This window comes from Agelaius tricolor, unplaced genomic scaffold, assembly GCF_023055355.1.
Source record: "Agelaius tricolor isolate 1412-34295 unplaced genomic scaffold, bAgeTri1.0.p SCAF_7, whole genome shotgun sequence".
Classification (NCBI taxonomy): Eukaryota; Metazoa; Chordata; class Aves; order Passeriformes; family Icteridae; genus Agelaius; species Agelaius tricolor.
Genome location: NW_027269267.1, coordinates 22,040,950 through 22,058,638, shown reverse-complemented (window position 1 = coordinate 22,058,638; position 17,689 = coordinate 22,040,950). Strand labels below are relative to the sequence as shown.

Genomic DNA, 17,689 nt, shown 5'->3' with positions numbered 1-17,689 from the left:
TGTCTGCATTCTTGGACATCGGTACAGCTGTGTAATATGTCCATATATGGGTGTCTTACTCCTCCTGTAAATTTTCATCTGCTCTTGCAGAGCTAGTTGTGAACACAAATGACCTTTTTATGCTTAAAGTTTTGGTCTTTTTATATTTGATAGGTGAGTAGTGATCCAAAGTTCTGAAATTAAAACTAGACAGATCTATGAGATTCGGCAGGACAGGCAAAGCTTTCAAAGTGAGGGTGAAGATCTGGATGACAGCTAAATTGTTTAGCAGGTCCATCTGCCTGGTCTGACTATCACTTGAGTGCATTTTGGTTGGTAGATTTCCTATTCTATAATCATAACTGAATTTCAGGTTTCTTCTTTTGTCTTCAGAGTCCAAGTGCCAAGACCTCAGTTAGGAACTCCCTCTGAGTATCAGTAAAAAGTTTAAGAGAGACTTTAATCTTGGACATGTGCAGGGTAAATGACAGCTAGTTAGAGATTTCTTTGGAAATGTTATAGAAAGTGTGTTTTAATTAATCACAAGATGAACTAGGGGTAAATGTCTGTCAGTGTGCAGTGCGCTATAGTATGAAGGAAGGATTACTGCAAACCACTGCTGAATGCTAAACTATACTTGGTTTACAGCTAAAAATAATTAATGTTATCCATTTTCTTTTCCATTGCAATGGATGAGGAATATGTGTAAGATTATTTGCTTTGTGAAGAACAACATAAAAATGCTTAGAAGGGGCCAGAGTAGTGAATAAAATAGGAAGACATTTCCTAGTCTTTCCTGCTGCCATTACTATTGTCACAGATTTTATAAGGAGTATTTTGACAAAGAAACCAGCTAAAATTGAGAGATGGAGGCTGAGTTTGCAGAACTATGAATTAAAAATTTAATGTAAGATTCAACAGTCCAGAAACAACTACCAGTATGCAGATGTTTCTATTTCACAATATCATGCCATTACTCTTAACTGCAGTGAGGAGGGAGGGATATATAAAATTTATACCTGTCATGTAGTGCCAAAAGCACTTTGAGTTGTTCTGAGAAGGTACAATGTGTAACTGAATGACTTCAGACTGCGAACAGTTTTATATTCTATTTATTTATATCACTTCTTAAAATAAGAGGTTAGAGTCCTTAAAGAAAACCATAATGTATGGCAACATACTCTTACACCAGTAAAAAGGTGTATTTTATGCTCAAGGATAAAGCTTTCTTTGTTTAACTTGTCTTTGTAATTGTCTTAACATATCTTGAGCCTCTTTGTGCTGCAAGAAGTAATAATAGGTGTTGGATTGAGTTTATGAGGTAAGTGCCCTCTTCAAAGATACTTTGAAGCTTGTTAGAATTATTAAATTGAATTGTATCGCTAGTAAAAAATAAAAGATCAAGCCAAAGGCAACAAACATGTTTTCTACCCCCTCATTCACAGCAGTGGTCTACCTACTGTGTTCCAGAAACTGGAGAAAAAAAACTCCACCAGTATTCCTTTTGCCACTCATGTATCATCAAAACCCCTGGCCCTTTGTGACACTGACTGAAGTTCTAGCACTCTTGTATTTCTCACACTACAATCTGTAAGAAAATATAGCACAGAGAATGATGAACAGTGGCTGGAGTTCCCGAGGTCCATTGCTGCATTCTTCTGGTTTGAGATGAACTCACTCCATAGCTGATTACATCTCAGCTCAGCACTGTGGGCATTGTGTAGGATTATCCTATGCTGATGAATCTCTTCAGGAGGCCCGAGAGCTGGGAAGGGCTTTGTTCAAATGCTGCACCCAGGTCCATGCATCACACAGGTCAAAAGCACCTGTATTTACCTGGCTATATTAAGTAGTATGCCACATGTAGATGTGTATGCCATAAGAAGAAAAGCCAACAAGATGTTACCACTGAGATGCTGAGTAACTGAGGAATGTATGTTTGGAGGGAGAGGATGTTGCTAAGCAGACATGGGTTTAATCTTCAGGGAGGTAAACTGAACACTGATTTTTCTACAAGGCAGAGTTAGTTGTCCAGTGAACAGGACAGTTAGAGTTGGTAAAACTTGATTCAGGTAGCTTCTTCCTATAGGCCTTGAGACAACATTAAATTAATTCCTCACAGTATATCCAATAATATATATCAGTGTTGCAAAGAAATAAAACAGTTTTTATTAACTGTTTTATTAAGCAATAGCACAGGTGGCCAAAAAATAATTTACTCATTATTTTTCATAATTTGTTTGAAGTAGGAGATTTGATGGAAGTTGAGCAGCATATGCAGATCCTTGCTTAAGCAATTAGTTAAGCACACAGCAGCTTCAGTCATAGAATACATTGTACTTTGCTAAATTTAAGCATGGAGTTATTATTTTAAGCTAATGTAGGACTACTTTGTTGAACTGAAGGCAAACAAGATTAAATAATCAGTAAATTCACAGGGATTTTAACATTCACTTCAGTGCACCACAATTCTACAAAAGGTGTGGAAATGGAATTTAGAATAGACAATGCAAAAGGTAATTGAGGGATGGGGCAGACCAAATGAACTGTGAGACAGTCATCTGTACCAAAATCCTTATTTAAACTCCAGAAAAAGTTTGTGAAGGATTTGTATTTGAAAAAGTTAGTAGATAAAACACCAAGTGAAAGGAGTATGCCAATAAAATGTCTTTGTCTTCTGCAATAAAGGAAATGAATGATAGTAGCACAAAAGTTACAACAGAAGACACCATACATCAAGAGAGCTCTTAGAAAATACATTGTGGAGAACAATTGTGCAGTGGCAGGGGGATGAATTAGATGACAAAAAGAAAATTCACTTGAAATACCTGAAATGAGATTTTGTTCTTATTTTCTCCAACTGGAACCTAAGAAACTGTACTTTTATATGAGCAAGACACAGCATCTCATAAGCAGTGTTGATGTAGATGTGCTGTAGTTAGCGACTGCATTTCAAAGGTCATTGAATGACCATTAAGGATAAGTAAGGCTCATTTTAAAAAAGTATGCAGAAGTAACATATATGAGCAAGGAAGGCAAACCTCTCTATTTTCTGGCCATGTCAGTGATATTTATAGGTTTTACATGTGCTTGAGAGGAAATTTTTAACATCCTATGGATGAACACTGTGAGATTTTCATAAGCAGCAGCACCTTGTAGATAGGTATTTGGTCTTAAAAACAAAATTGAGGGTACACAAGAGAATACTGGAGAGACAAGTTCAGCTTTCTAAGCAGGGTGACACTTCATCCTGAAGGTGAGTCCAAGAGGACTGGGTGACCCCTGCACTGACAGAGCAATGTCTTCCAGCACCTGAGCAGAATGAGCAGAGCTGGGTGCTGGTAACAGACTCCACAGTAGCCCCAGTCCTGGAAAGGAGTTAAGTCAAGTTCAAGGTCTACCCAGGGAGTGCAGTGAGGAGCAGGAGGAGATGAGAGCACAGACAGAGCTGGAAGGAAGGCTATAGCCTAGAGACATCCAGAGACAGGGCTGGGAACTGGCACTGCTGCACCACTCGGGCAGGGACTGATGGCCTTGGGCTGAGCTGAAATGGGAATCCTGGTCCATGGGCAGGGTATACAGATGAGGGTCCCCCCGAGGGCTGGGCAGGGCCAGTGAGGCTTTTTGGTGCCTTCAAGACTCATAACACCTTGGTTTTTTAGCAAACTCTGAAGATGGTGATGACAACATGTACATGTATACTATACTGTGTAGATGCCTACAGCTGAGCTAACCCCAGCGAGTCGCTCTCATCAAAAGAGAAACAAGCATAACTCTTCTCATCCTAAACACCTCTAACAAAGTTAAGAAGCAGATAATTTTGGATCACTGCAACCAACGTGCTGGTCTTTATGTAAGCTAGTTACCAGCCTATACTTAAGTGAGGTGAACCAGATTGTCAGATTGAATGCTAAGTAGCAGCAAAGTGATGAGCAATAAATCCTATTTTAGTAACATGAATTTAAAAGTGGAGATGCCTTGCTACCTTTTTCACATTCTGCAAAATAGTATTATTGGGCTAAGTGACAGGAAGAATACTCTAGGAGACTTTTGAAGTTGACTAGGAATTTTAGACTCAGGGAATTTATTTAGTGTATTTTTTTCTTTTAAATCACCAGAGATTCAAAAAAGGACCTGTCTACATATATAGATAAATAAGATAGTCATTAAAATGTGCAATAAAATGCAAAGAGTTAACTGGTTTTGGAACAAAAAGCAGCATCTTATTAATTCATTAGTGTCATGAAAGAACTGGCAAGAATGGTCAGAAAGATATTGAAATGCAAATCCTGACTTGAGTGGCAGTGTCATAAATATCTTTAAAATCTAATTAAGAAAGCGCCACTCGCTATGCTTGTTCAATTTTCCTTTTAACACAAGACTGAAATTGTCATTTACTTTACCTGTCAGCTATCAGCTCTCTAGTAATCTTTTTACTTTTTCCTACAGGTGGTGTTGGTGATGGGGCAGCTCTTATTGTGGAAGCATAGGTGTCCTTCCACAAAATCACTTTAAAAAACATCATTAGTGTCACTTAAACCTCATTCCTTGTCACCAGATTTTGTCTTATTAGCAACACACAGTGCAAAGTAATGTATCAAAGAAATTGCACAAAATCTTGTAGCAAAAAGTAGCAAGCTTCCATAGATACACAGAAATATGTTTCACTGATATTAGATATTTGCATGCTAGAGTTTACAGCAAAGTTGTTTCTTGAGGTTTCCTCAAGAGTAGAAGACAAATGCTGCAGGCCACTTTTCTGGATTTGAGTACTGCCATTGATGAAAAACATTGAAGTGTCAGTGTGACATGGATTAGTGTTTGTTCTCCACTGAAGGACTTAAATAGCATCAAGTATCTGATTCATAATATGTAGGTCATGGGAGAAAATTCACTTTTCCTTCAGTAATAACTCAGGAGTCTTCACCTTACTTACAGCACATTTTTGTTGGACAGAGAGCAGCCCCTTTCTCCCCTCTGAACTGTGTCCTTTTACAGTGTTTTTCATCTTTTTCCTGTCTGTTTATTCATCTTGCTCCCTTTATTTCTCGTCTCACTGATAGTGAATCCTCTTTTGATCCTCTTAATTGATCCAACCCTTGTGTGACTCTCCCTTCTGTGACTGCAGAAACTGTAATGAACTCTGACCCTCAAGAGGGTTTTTCTGTCATTTGCCTTTTGTTTTTCAATCTCACAAGTTCCTTGACTTCCAGTGTACTCTCTAGAGAAGCCTCCTATTTTAGAAGTGGGTTTGGAATTGTTGATGATGATTTCTCAAAGATCTTTATGATTTCTTTCTTTACTCATTTTATTTTTGATTATATCAAAAATAAATATCTTTTTGCTCTGCATGAAACATCTAATCACTTACTACTGTTTCTTGCTGTAGTTCATTGCAACCTTTTAATATACTTGATTATTGAAGATATTTTGTTTCCCTGCTTCCTAACTTGCTTTATGAGCATCATCTTCACTCCATGTTTGCCCCCATTGTTTTTTTTCCCCTCTCTCTACCTGATCTTCCCCATGTCATGGATGCACCACAATCAAGGAAAGCTTCCAAAAATCTCAAATCATCTCCCAGATCCCTTCTTCGTGTTCTGTGTTTCAACCACAGCACCGGAGGAAGCAAAACAAGCATCAAATGTCATTTACCTAAACTATCTCATTAAGAATTTTAATATGCTATCTTGAGCCTCATATCACAGCAGCTGCAGTTGAATTTGGGTGACACAGTTATGGACATATTATTTGATAAGTGTGAAATAACATGACTGTCAAAAGAGAGAAGAGCATGAAGAGCATGAAGAGACACCAGGAAACAGTTTGTATCAAGCTCAAGAAAATTGACCTAATCATCTGATACAAATTTCTGCTCACAATTTTTTAGGTAGGAAAGTGTTCCCCCTGACAAGCATGACAAATACTGTTAAAGTATTTTCTTGCCTTTGCTCTGCTCTGTGTTGGTGGCAGCAGAGTTATTGTTAGGCTCAGGCAGAGCTATTTATACCCTGGGATTTGCAGTGCTCCATTCCCTACCATCATTCCCCTACTTATTCTGGGAGAAAGAGAAAGAGAGAGAGTGAGAGAGATATGAATAAAGGGAATGAAAAGAAATTAAATACCATCCTTTAAAAAATACTAACTCTACTCCTAATCATAGCAAGAGCATGAAACAAACTTATTATCATAGTTATTTAAGCTGAAATGGAGACCTTTTTTTATTCCCTTTCTGCTTCTTGTCTTATTTTCACATCCCTTTATCCTGGTTTAGAGTGCAAGCTAAGAGGCAGGAATATGGCTGCAGTATGGAAGGCACAAGCCAGACTTCCTGTAAAACCCAAAAAACCAGCAACATAAACCAAAAAAACAACCCCCCCCCCCAAACCCCTCCCCCCCCAAAAAAAAAACAAACCAAAAAGCCCCTGTAAAACTCCCCCAAAAAACCCAACAACAAAACCCTGAAAATTCCAAAATTATTTTGTATTAATTGAATGACAGACCTAAGTAACCGTTTATGAAAATGATGCTGGTATTTCCATCTAAATCCTCTATAAGGAACAGTTAAAACCTATTTTTCTCATCTGCATCCACTGGACATGTTTCTCTGTTCTTGATTCTCAGAGGAAGGAGATTTTAGCAGGTTATTGCACTTCTGAAAGGTAAAGCCTATTTTTCACTGCACATTGTACATGCATTTTTAAGCTCAAAATTATAAGAGAGAGTCAAGATTCTTTCCTTTTTCCATTACTTGCTGTCATCTGGAGAATAGCTGGAGATTTCTACATCCACTTTGTATTCAACCAAAACAAGAAAATATTCCCATTACTTTACTAAAACTCTCCAAAGTCAGACATTTTTGCTGCCTGAAACTGTGAAATCAAGTTTGGCTTTTGCATAAAGGTCCAAACTAAAGAACTGTTGATTTCTCTGAAATACCATTGCCTCAAACAAGTCAATGTGAAAGAGAAAATACACTTCTAGAAATGTTCCTAGGAACAAATTTGTAATTTGTACCAGAGTCCTTGCTGATCATCTGTAAGAGAACCTCCTGTGCTATGTCCTTTTCATGCTAAGGTTTTTAATTCAGGATTTTGAAGGATTTTTGCATTGTTTGCTCAGTATCAGGAGAATTGCAAATTTATGGTTTAACATTGCTTGTAATCTTTTACTAGTTTCATATTCTGGAAAATACATGCATTTTCTAACACTGGGATAAAAACTGCTGTCTCATATTTCTGACGCTAAACTGGACATACATCTTTACAATAAAACCAAATTTCAGCTATTGTTTTTTTTTTTTTTTTAAATATTTAGGACTGCCTGATACTGATATTTTTGCACCAAATTACTTGCAAATGTTTGCTTTCTTCAACTCAATTTTTTTTGTCTCAAAAAAGAAACTCCTTTGCTCTGTTGTCTTCTATGCTTAACTGAATGAATCTTAATTTTTTTTTTCAAAAGGTTGCCTAAGCGACCTAGTAACTTTATAAAAATAAAAGAAAAATGAAATCATTCAACTAGCTAGGACACTTGTAAGGAAGAGTAATTCACCATTTTCTTTGACTTTTTAAAGTAAAGAAAATTATTATTCCATGTTCTTTGGCACAGCACAAAATTTCAGGCAACTGCAGCTACAAAATTTCTATTTTTCATTTTTAAAGAAACTTTGAACAATTATTTCTTTGGCTTTAGATGTACATCTGGTAACTTAAATGTTAGGCATGATAGTAATTTTCATATTAATTATTTTGAATACTTCATTATCATTTCATGTGTCAACAGCTTATTTTTTGACATCCAAATTTTGAAAACTTTCTGAAGATAATAATTTATTTTAAAAAATTCCTGGGGATGGGTTTGGCTTTGGCTGACTCCAACTTATCTAAAAATATTCGCAGAAATTTCTTAGGACTTCAATGGCATCTTTCTCCCATATGTTTGACTAGTATCAGAAAAATTGCTGTCTGAATCTTCCATATCTGTTCTTTTCACTCAGAAAAATTGCATCCACCTTATGAAAGAGGGAAATGATTGTACCAAATTTATTTTCTGTTTGTAAAATGTGATCTTGAAGGACAGGAAAAATAATCCAAATACAAAACACAGTTCTGAATAGGTTTCTCTTTTGGTTTTGCTATCTTTGGCAAAGTGTTTCTGCTTTGTTCCTAAGGGTGTTCTTAACTGATAAATTGATTACTGAAAGGGTGTTCTTAATCTCTTACTGACTCCCATGGAAAACAACTACCTGAAAATCAAGACTATTTTTTTCATAAGCAAAAAAATAAGGCTTTTCTGTTTTCAAGGGCTTCTTATATAGATTGAAAATGAGCATGTTTTTTTGGGTGGTTTTTTTCTGGTTTGGTTTGGTTGAAGTTGCTTTTTTTTGTGTGTGTGCCAACATTATCTTCTGTCTTCAGCATGCCATCAGCTGCTCCTCAGATGAACTGAAAATTACATGGACCATTCAGCAGATAAATATTCTTCTAACAAATCTTTAGCAGGTGTCTGGATTATTTACATGAAATTGCTACAGATGGAATTTTTCTTCCAGAGCAATATGTATTCTTCCATGTTGCTATCACCTAAGACATCTCAATATGAGGCATAACATTGCATTATAGCACTTCCTACTTTAGCAGCATAATTTCTATACCCACAGATTCTTCTCTTTTAGGACTTTCTTCAACAAGAAAACACTGCAAATGATCAATCAATTCTTTTTGAAGGTGATGATGAAGAATTCAGGAAAATTATTCTTTTTGATCTACTACAATTCAACAAGATAATCTTGACTTTTGAGCAGAATTCAGTGGAAGTTTCTCATACCACAGCACTTACTCTAGATAATGAGCTCAGTCATGAGATTTCTGTCTTCAGCAGTCTGAGCATGGTTTCAGTGTGTCTTGTATTTTTCCTGCAGCAGTTGTTCAGTAAGATTATTAGATATTCAAGAATGTGCAATGCTTTCTGGTTTACTGGATACTTAACACTGTAGGATTTTTTCTAAATATTTTAAAATCACTGCTACTGCTGGTTTTTTCCATGGGATTCACTCAAATACTGTAAGTTCTGCACAGTTCTTTATGCAAGTCTCTTCTAGCAACAACTGATTGTTGTAAACCAACATTGTGTCTTTGTATATCACTCAGTTGTTCTCCACCTACACTGGGACATCATGCGCTGTCTTTTGACTGGTGCAACAAAATAACACTAGAAGATACCCAGACACTTAAAACTATCTAAAAAAAAAAAAAAAAGCTATCACTTAAAAGCTATCTAAAAAAATAAGTAGTTTTCATTGTAAGAACAATAAAGTTACAAATTTTTAAATTCAAATTGAGTATTTTTATTAGCTGTTAGAGAAATGCACATAGTCATAAAAATAATGTGTCATTTCATTACAGTAACCAAATAGTGTTGTCTTTGCTATATAGAGCTATATATAGTTCTACAGGAATTTCACAACTGAAGCCTTTTCTGCATAGTTAAATGATTGAAGAGCTGAATATATGTGTTATCTGCTATGAATAAGATAGGCAGAGAACCTAAAAATTCTGAATGAACTTAGAGGAAGCAGGAAGAGAGGATTCAATCTAATAACAAGAGTTACCTGAAGAAAGTAATTTTCAAGTAAGTTTCAGTTTTCATCTGCTACTGTTTAGAAACATTGAAAAGCATGAGTTAGAGTGTGGGAGTTGACAATGGCTACAGAGCACACCTGAGACACAGTAAAGTCTGTCTCAATTTATGTTGGTCTGCTACACCCAAATGGCTCCCCTCAGAGGCATCTGAGTTCAAGCAGGGACTAGCTCCCCAATATACAGTGGAGAACAGCCCTGGTTAACTTGTTCTTCTACAGAAAGAAGCAACACAATAATAAAAGCAAAAGAAATGACAGTAGCTGCAAACCTATAAACCTACTGTCATAGATTAAATGCAGTGAAAATGAACTCCAGGCAATAAGACAACAATAGCTTCTATGCACATCAAGAACTGCTTATCAGAAAACCCTCACTTGCCATCAATGATTAAGAAGGGTGTTTTTATAACAGAAATGGCATCCCTATCCAGTGTGTCACTTCATCTTGAATATATTAATATATCTTACTGAGAGACTTTTATTTAATCTCAAGGTGTCTACCAGTCTGTTGGAGCAACTATTGTCTGTATGAGAGGATAAATAGCTGGGTAAAGGATAATAAAAGGAGTCTTCTAGGGAGATTGAACACTGAACAACTATGTTCATAGCAGATTTACTTGGAATAATGACAACCCCTTTAATTTGAAATTATTTAGAAGTACAACTTCTTTAATTTTTGTTTTTCTTAACATGTAAAGGAAAGAGGTATTCTGAGAGCAAACTTACTGGACAGCTCAGAGAACTGGAGAATTGCAGGAAAATAGAACTGAAATTATTTGTGAAGCACTGGGGCGGGACCTTTAAGGGTGCTGCAGGCTTAGAGCCTGCCTGCTGTTTCAGAAGGGGTTTGATATACTTGGCTTTGGGGAAACCCTGACAATTTTACAACTAACTTCACTGTGGAAGAGACATACAGTTATCTTTATATAACAAGGGTTTACTATCCAGATGCTTTGGAGAACACAGGTACCGTTAATTACTGGGAGATTAATTTGATCCTTGTAGTTAGCTTTCTGACAGAATGAGATTTTATGTCAGCTGAGAGACTGGGAGAGAGCTCTCTCTTTTTAATATCATGCCTTATACAGTTCATCAGCTTTACTGATTGGAAGTCTGACAGTTCCTAATGTCTCCTGGTATACTGGCTGCTCCTCAGCCACAGACACTGACAGATAGGCTTTAGTTTTTATCATGCTTAGAAAAGAGGTGTTTAAATTCTGCTGCTGCTTCTCCAGCACAACATGCAGTTCCAGAAACACTGCTGCAGTGCAACAGATAAACATTGCACAGGAACAGGCTTTGCACTCCCAGAGCTCAGTGTTTTGTGACATTCTGTAGCTGCTTATCTGATAAAGTAGCATCAGCTTTTCAGAACACTAGCAGTGTCTCTTAGACACAAGATGATGTCACGTATGCCTTGTCCCCAAACCCACACATGATTTTGAAACATGCTGTATGCTCTGCATTTAACAAAACCTAAACAAGTCTTTCTTTTGTGTGGGGAAAAAAAAATCATGGTGCAACTTCCTTATTTCTTTCTTTCCCCATTTCTTACCTATATCAGCTGCTTGTACTGGCTTCCATTAATTCGGAGTTCCCAATTTTGTATTGCTGTCTGTAAGCCCTTCAGCAGACCTGGTACTACAATGCCCAACACTAAAAAAAGTGGCTGAAAATTTTCTTTTCAATGTCATTCATGTCACCCTGAAAGACCAATGTGTGGGAAGACAGCTTAACCACAAAGTTCTCATGTGCGTGGCCTAATTGGAATTTCTTTTAACTGACATTTTGGTAGCCATATAATTTTTTTTCTGCTGATCTTCTGTCAAGTTGTTATAGCGTTGTGAATCAAATTCTCAGGCTGGCAAGCGTTGCATGGTCTATGATGGCACACAGTGCACTGAATAACCAAGACCTTTGGCTTTTTTATGTTTTTTATCATCCATCTTGCCAATTAAACATGTCTGAGGAGCCTGAACCAATGCTTAGTACAGAGTTACATGCCTTCTCAGAATAAAAATTCTAAATCTCAGCAAACAAGAGATAAACTTCTTGGAAATGTTTTGCACAAAAGTTCAAAGAAATTTAAGAGGCAGTATTTGATTTTGTTTATTTTAATTCTAAGAAATCAAGAGACTTAAGTGCTTGACCAACCTTTCAAAATGTTACTGGAGGCAGATGAAGGAATGCCATCTTATGCTACCTGATCTTATCTTGCTTTGCCTTCCTTTAAATTTCCTTTCATTTTTTCCCAGTAAGACTGTGCCATTGCGGCTGTCACAGCTGGAGCCTTTTAAAACCTGCCACGTCCCATTGTCTGTGCCAGCAACTCACTCAGCCTTTAAAAGTCCTTCCCCTTTGCTGACTTCCAAGAAGCATTTAGAGTCTTCTCCCAGTCTAATGTGTATAATAGCCATCACCTATCTGACCCTGATTTAAGTGGAGACCAAGTGAACTGGTAGTCCCCAGGCTCTGTCATTGAATTGGTTCCTAAAGGAAAAATCGCTTCTAATGTGAAAAATGCTGTGGAATGGAAGAAGCTGTAAAGAATCTTAAGGTCACCTACTGTCCTTTAAATCCATCCTATAGTCTCAAACTGCAGTCTGTGACCCTTAAGTCTGCTGAAACATTTCTCTTTAAATCTGTTTTGATTCTTTAAAAGCTGAGTGTGATGTAGTTACAGCATGGTGTATACCAGTTTCTCTCTGCTCTTCCCATCTCACATTTCTAGTGCCTTCCACTCTGTTGTACCAATGAATTGATTAATAAATATTAACTACTGTAGCACACATAGATCTTTGAAAGTCTCTTACTAGGTTAACAGGCTTTCTGTGACCTTAACAAAATTCAACAAATACCAAAAAGAGATTTTTCACTCAGTATTTAAAAACTTGAGATGATAAAAAAATCACAGTAGGGTACTGAGAAATGTAAATTACTGATGACTACAGTTTTCCAATGTTTTTATAGTCTCAAGTGGACAGTTAATCTGACATTATAGATCTCAGTTGTTTAGTAACCTGTTTTTATTAAGAATAAAATACAGATTTTTCTTACTCTAATTAATTATTCTTTGTTCCATTTCTGAAGAACTGTATACTTCATTGGCTGTAGGAACACGGTGTGCTTCCCTGGAAGTTCTGTTCTGTCTGTTTCTGCCTTTCCTGTTTGTTCTCTGATACTTGAGGGAAATAGTAACGACTTTCTTGTTCACAGCTTTCTTGTTAAGTGTTTTTTGATCCTCCTCTTTGAGGGTGCTTCTTGAAAGAACCAACTGATATTTGCCAATTCTTATTCCAAGAAATAGCTAGGATTTTCAAGCAGTGAAAGCACCAACTGAAGTTACATAAGGACGGGCAGTTCCATTTTCTGTATACAGAAAATCAAACTAAGAATGACCAGTCTATAAATTAAGAACTTTGGTCCTCATTTTGCAAAGCAGAACGTCACCTAAGAGTTGTGCTACTGTAACTGTTATTTTAAATTTGTATTTGGAAAAATCATATAGAAGCATAAGACAGGAATTTAGCATCCGTTATGACTTTCCATGTCATCCTGTTATCCCATTTAATAAAATGAGTATCCAGGTGTTTGCAATGAAGAAATGGGGCAGAAGACAATGGGTTAATACAACAAAGAGAGGAAGAGAGGGAAAAGGTAACAATGAAATTATTTAGATAAGCAAAATGAGAAGCAGACAGGGCCCAGCAGTGGGTAAATATAGTCAAGGGGCAAAAATAAATTTTAATAAGCCTTGAAGAAGACTTAGTATATATTTCTGCAAATCTTAGCACTGTTTATATAAAACTCAATGTTATTTAAAGTATTCTATAATTTGGTTAATCAGAATTCTTCCAAGGGAATGAAATTATCATAGTTGCTTCATAAATATGTGTAGCGTGAAAATCATGATGTTTTGCTTATTTTTGCTTTGCTCAATCTTGTTTTAGTCTTTTAGTATGCTGCAGTTTTTGTTACAGAGTGTCTGTACTTTTTACCAAAAGACTGACTTCCCATGTTGGTGGAATTTCCTAAGACCAAAGAACTTCCATTTTGTTATTTTATCACTTTATCACCAACTGTTTTGTGGCTGTAAATTGCAGGTGAATCTATCTGGAAGGTCTTCTTCTTCACTCCCAACTTCAGTCCTGAGGACTCCAATGGTTGCTATGATTCTCACGTTTGCTTCTGCCATGGAGGATTCATTACACGACATGATCCTCCACTGCTCTTCGATCTGTCCAGAGACCCTGAAGAGAGAGTGCCACTGACTCCAGAAACTGAGAGCCGTTTCTATGAAATCATCAGGGTCATACAACAAGCAGTAGACAACCACACCAAATCCCTGCATGCTGTTCCTAACCAGCTGTCATGGGACAACCTTCTCTGGAAGCCATGGCTCCAGCTCTGCTGCTCATCTCTCTTTCAGTCTTGTTACTGTGACTATGAATCAGGAGGGGGTCCGCTGCAGGTGCATTTGGGATAAATAAGCTGCAATTCTCTTTCAGAAACTGGACCAGCTGAGTGTGAGTGTCTGATTTGAACTTAGGGTACAAGCCTTCAGAAGGTTTTGTTGTGTTGGTGGAGGACCAGTCTTCAAATACATACTGCAGTAGAAGAGAATTTCAGTCAAGAAAACGTGCCAGGAGAGGGAAGGCAAGACACACCTTCTCTGTCCTTATCACACAGCATGAAGGACACATTGCCGTCCTCATATACACATGGGTAGAATTGTAGGCATTTTCTATGGGAGATAATTTTCTAGACCTTCAGCTTGGGCTTTTGTCTTACACAGCAAAGAATTTACCTATCAGTTCTGTCAATCACAACTACTAAATGCACACTTTCCTGTCCTTTTTACTAAGTGTTATCCATTAGTAGGACATAGCACTGAGTAATTGAAAACAGAGAGATAATAGTGGAGAGGTCCTCCTGTGACAGTCATTTGGTAACTGATAGATAGGTTAAGAGCAGACTTGCAACAGATCTCTGTTAACAACCATGACAAATATGAAAAAACTGACAGCTTGCCAACAGTCTAACTTTGAATGTGCCATAAAAATGCACAGAGCTATGGTAGTAGAAGACCTTGTGTAGATGCTCCCCAGCATCCCTGCTGTCCTTCCTATTGCATGGCAGCAACCTTTGTTTCAAAAGGACACCACTTCAATTGCACCAGCTGCGTGTTTGAGTGCGTACCACAAGTCTCCATATATACATATATATATATATATGTATGTATATGCATATGTGTGTGTGTGCGTAAATCCTTCAATCCCTGATACAGGCACACCCTTATGATCATATTCCAACTGATAAAAGAAAATATTTGGTCCATACTTGATATATGAGTTCCAAATTTACATGATACTACAAATTTGTCTTTCAGTTATTTGTCATACCTATTCTTCCACTGATGAAAGTAATCACAAATAAATAAAATTTGGTCTTCCTTTAAATATCTTTGCCATCTTTTAAGCTCTCTGAATAGGATCTATCATTTTCTGAAAATAAGCTTGGGCTTGAGTACTTAAAGCCAAATATAACTGTCTCTGAGTTCTCAGCAAGGTCTTGGGAAATCTACTGTCCTCAAGGGCTAATTTTTGTATCCATTTTTATCTCTGTCTTATTCAGGCACATTTTCTTTCCCCTCTACAGGCAGACAAACTATTTTCTTTGGCATATTGCAGATGAAAAGAAGATATCAGCAAAATACTAAAATGATTTGATGCCTGATAATAGAAGGTGACTTACTCCTTATCAGAAAGCAGCAGTTAATTCCCACATTACAATGTATTAAAAGCTGTTTGGGGCAAAAGTGATCTGTGATGATAGTAATGCAGTAGCTTCAGTCAGCCAGCATTAAGGTTGTGACCCAGTTCTTGTAAGCTATTGAAGCCTTTCCTTAAAAAATATATTGTGATAAATGGTATATTTCTCTATCTGTAAAACCTAGGCTTTATTTGATTTTTCCATTGCAGTTTCATTCAAAATTTCATTCTCCACAATACCCAGAAGCCTCTCCTGGGAAATGTACTTTTTCCTTGAAGTCCTATTTTTGATGTTTCACCTTGTGTTCATGATCTTAATTATACCCTCAGCAAATTCTCTGTAGGAGGCAAAGCCCCGTGACCAATATTTATCACTGAATGTACTACATAACCTTAGGAAGAAAAATGCCTCTCATTTGAATACAAATATTCTTCCATGAGAGTGGCTGCCTTTCAATGTCATGGCAGGATCTGTACATCCCAAATTTTTGGTCCTCACCATGTGGCCTTAGAACCCCTTGGGGCATGGCATTGGTGCCAGCATGTCCCTCCTTGCAGCCAAAGGGCAGCACTCAGGCCTAGCTGTGGCCAGAGTGCAGAAACACCACGGTGTGGAGGGATGCTCTTTCCAACTCCCACAGCTCTGCCACAGCTTACACAAAAGCTTTTCAAACAAGAACTCCTGAAGAAAATGGAAAAAAAAAAAGTGTTGTGTTCAGTGTACAATGCTAACTCAGACAAGGGGTTTGGTGTCATTAGTTCTACTTTGTTTCCACAGTTTCTGGTCTGTGACCTTTCAGAGTACTAAATGTATATTCTCAAGGACACCCACACTGACTTTTTTTTAATCAGGAAGACACTGTGTTGCTATTATTTCTTTTTCTTTCTTTTGCAGGTGCAAGAATTCTTTGTTCTGCTAGGCACAACAGCTGTTCTGTGCTGCTTGATCAAATATCAAAAATGATGACTTTTCTACTGCTCTGATTTCTTCTTACCTGAATATGATGTTTCTCTCATACCCCCCTTGGCTTTTGATGCCATCTTTCTAATCTCCCTTCTTAAAACATCCACACCCCTGAAATATTTTTCCATCTATTTCTTTACCACTCAGTCCTTCTGTTTGCTTGTCATATTGATTGTAACGGCTATGTTGCCTTAATCAATCAGAAAATTTAAAGTTGTCTTTGTCATAAAATTTGACTCGTAAGGCTCCTTGACTCTGCTAACCTCCTGGTTATTTAAGATCCAACAGGAATGAACTTTGCATTATGAAATATAAGGAATAAAAACATACCTGAGATGTTGTTTAATATAAATAATATAAAATATTTCTTGTTTGTGGCACAAACTTAATATTTTACAAAATATAATTTAGTACAATGTTTAATACTTTGACATAAGCAATAAAATCTGAAATCCATTCTTAAAATTATTCCTTCAAGAAAGATTCTGTGAAGAACAGGGAAGTATTTTTCGTATTCTTTGTTAATACCATTTCATTTAATACCTAAAATAAACCTTCCTTGTATTGCAAATGTATTATATTTTTCAGTACTATACCTTCTGTTCTGGAGATGGCGTGTCAGATCAGGGTAATTAAAGTAGTCTTGTTTATCTGCAAAATAAAATGTGAAGGACAATATAACATTTGTGTAATGGCACTGCCTGATCTAACAAGGAAAAGTTTTGTTTTTAACAACAGGTTATTGATGGCATATACCTGTTTCACAATTTACTAACAAGGAAGGCTCAAGGAGAGTGTGCTGCTCTGATACTTGGAAACTGACTTTCAATCTATCATTTAATGAGCACTGCTCTTGTAACATGGTGCCTGTTTATAGGATATGTCATTTTAAACAGGGAGTTCAGCTTCAGAGGGTAGTGTATTCCTCTACAGTATTGTTTAACAGTATCATGTCCTAATTTGTGACAGAGTCCCTGTACAGCCCAGAGCAAGTCATTTAACTCATTTCTCAGCTCCTCTGTTGCACTCAGAAGAGGAAAACAGTATTTCTCTAACTGCTGGGAATACTGAAAGAACAGAAAATGCTGAATGTGGTAAGCTGGTAAAGGTGAACTTTCTAGTACCTTCTCTATAGAACACACAATTTAAAAGTTGGAAAAATAGGATGTAGAAGATCCCCCTAGACGGTAGGTGATACCCTTAACTTGAGGTTTGCAGGTGGGTTCTGTGTGTTATTTAGTGGGATTGTGATCTGGAGGAGAAAAAATAGATGGCTAAAATAGATACACACTTAGGATTCAGAGAAAGTTTTAAGTCCCATTTTTATAATTA

At 36.9% G+C, this 17,689-nt stretch overlaps 1 protein-coding gene across 4 annotated transcripts in view; it reads left to right on the top strand.

Moving 5' to 3' along the window:
* STS (steroid sulfatase) overlaps positions 1 to 17,038 on the top strand; it is a 107,133-nt gene extending 90,095 nt beyond the window's left edge. For 2 of the 4 annotated variants that reach the window (XM_071430580.1, XM_071430579.1), the window contains one exon: positions 13,726 to 17,038. In XM_071430580.1, the coding sequence (XP_071286681.1) occupies positions 13,726 to 14,108 (383 nt within the window). In that variant the 3' untranslated portion in view covers positions 14,109 to 17,038. The remainder of the gene's footprint in view (positions 1 to 13,725) is intronic. The other 2 variants (XM_071430578.1, XM_071430581.1) reach the window with 2 other exon arrangements.
* Positions 17,039 to 17,689: the final 651 nt, after the last annotated feature.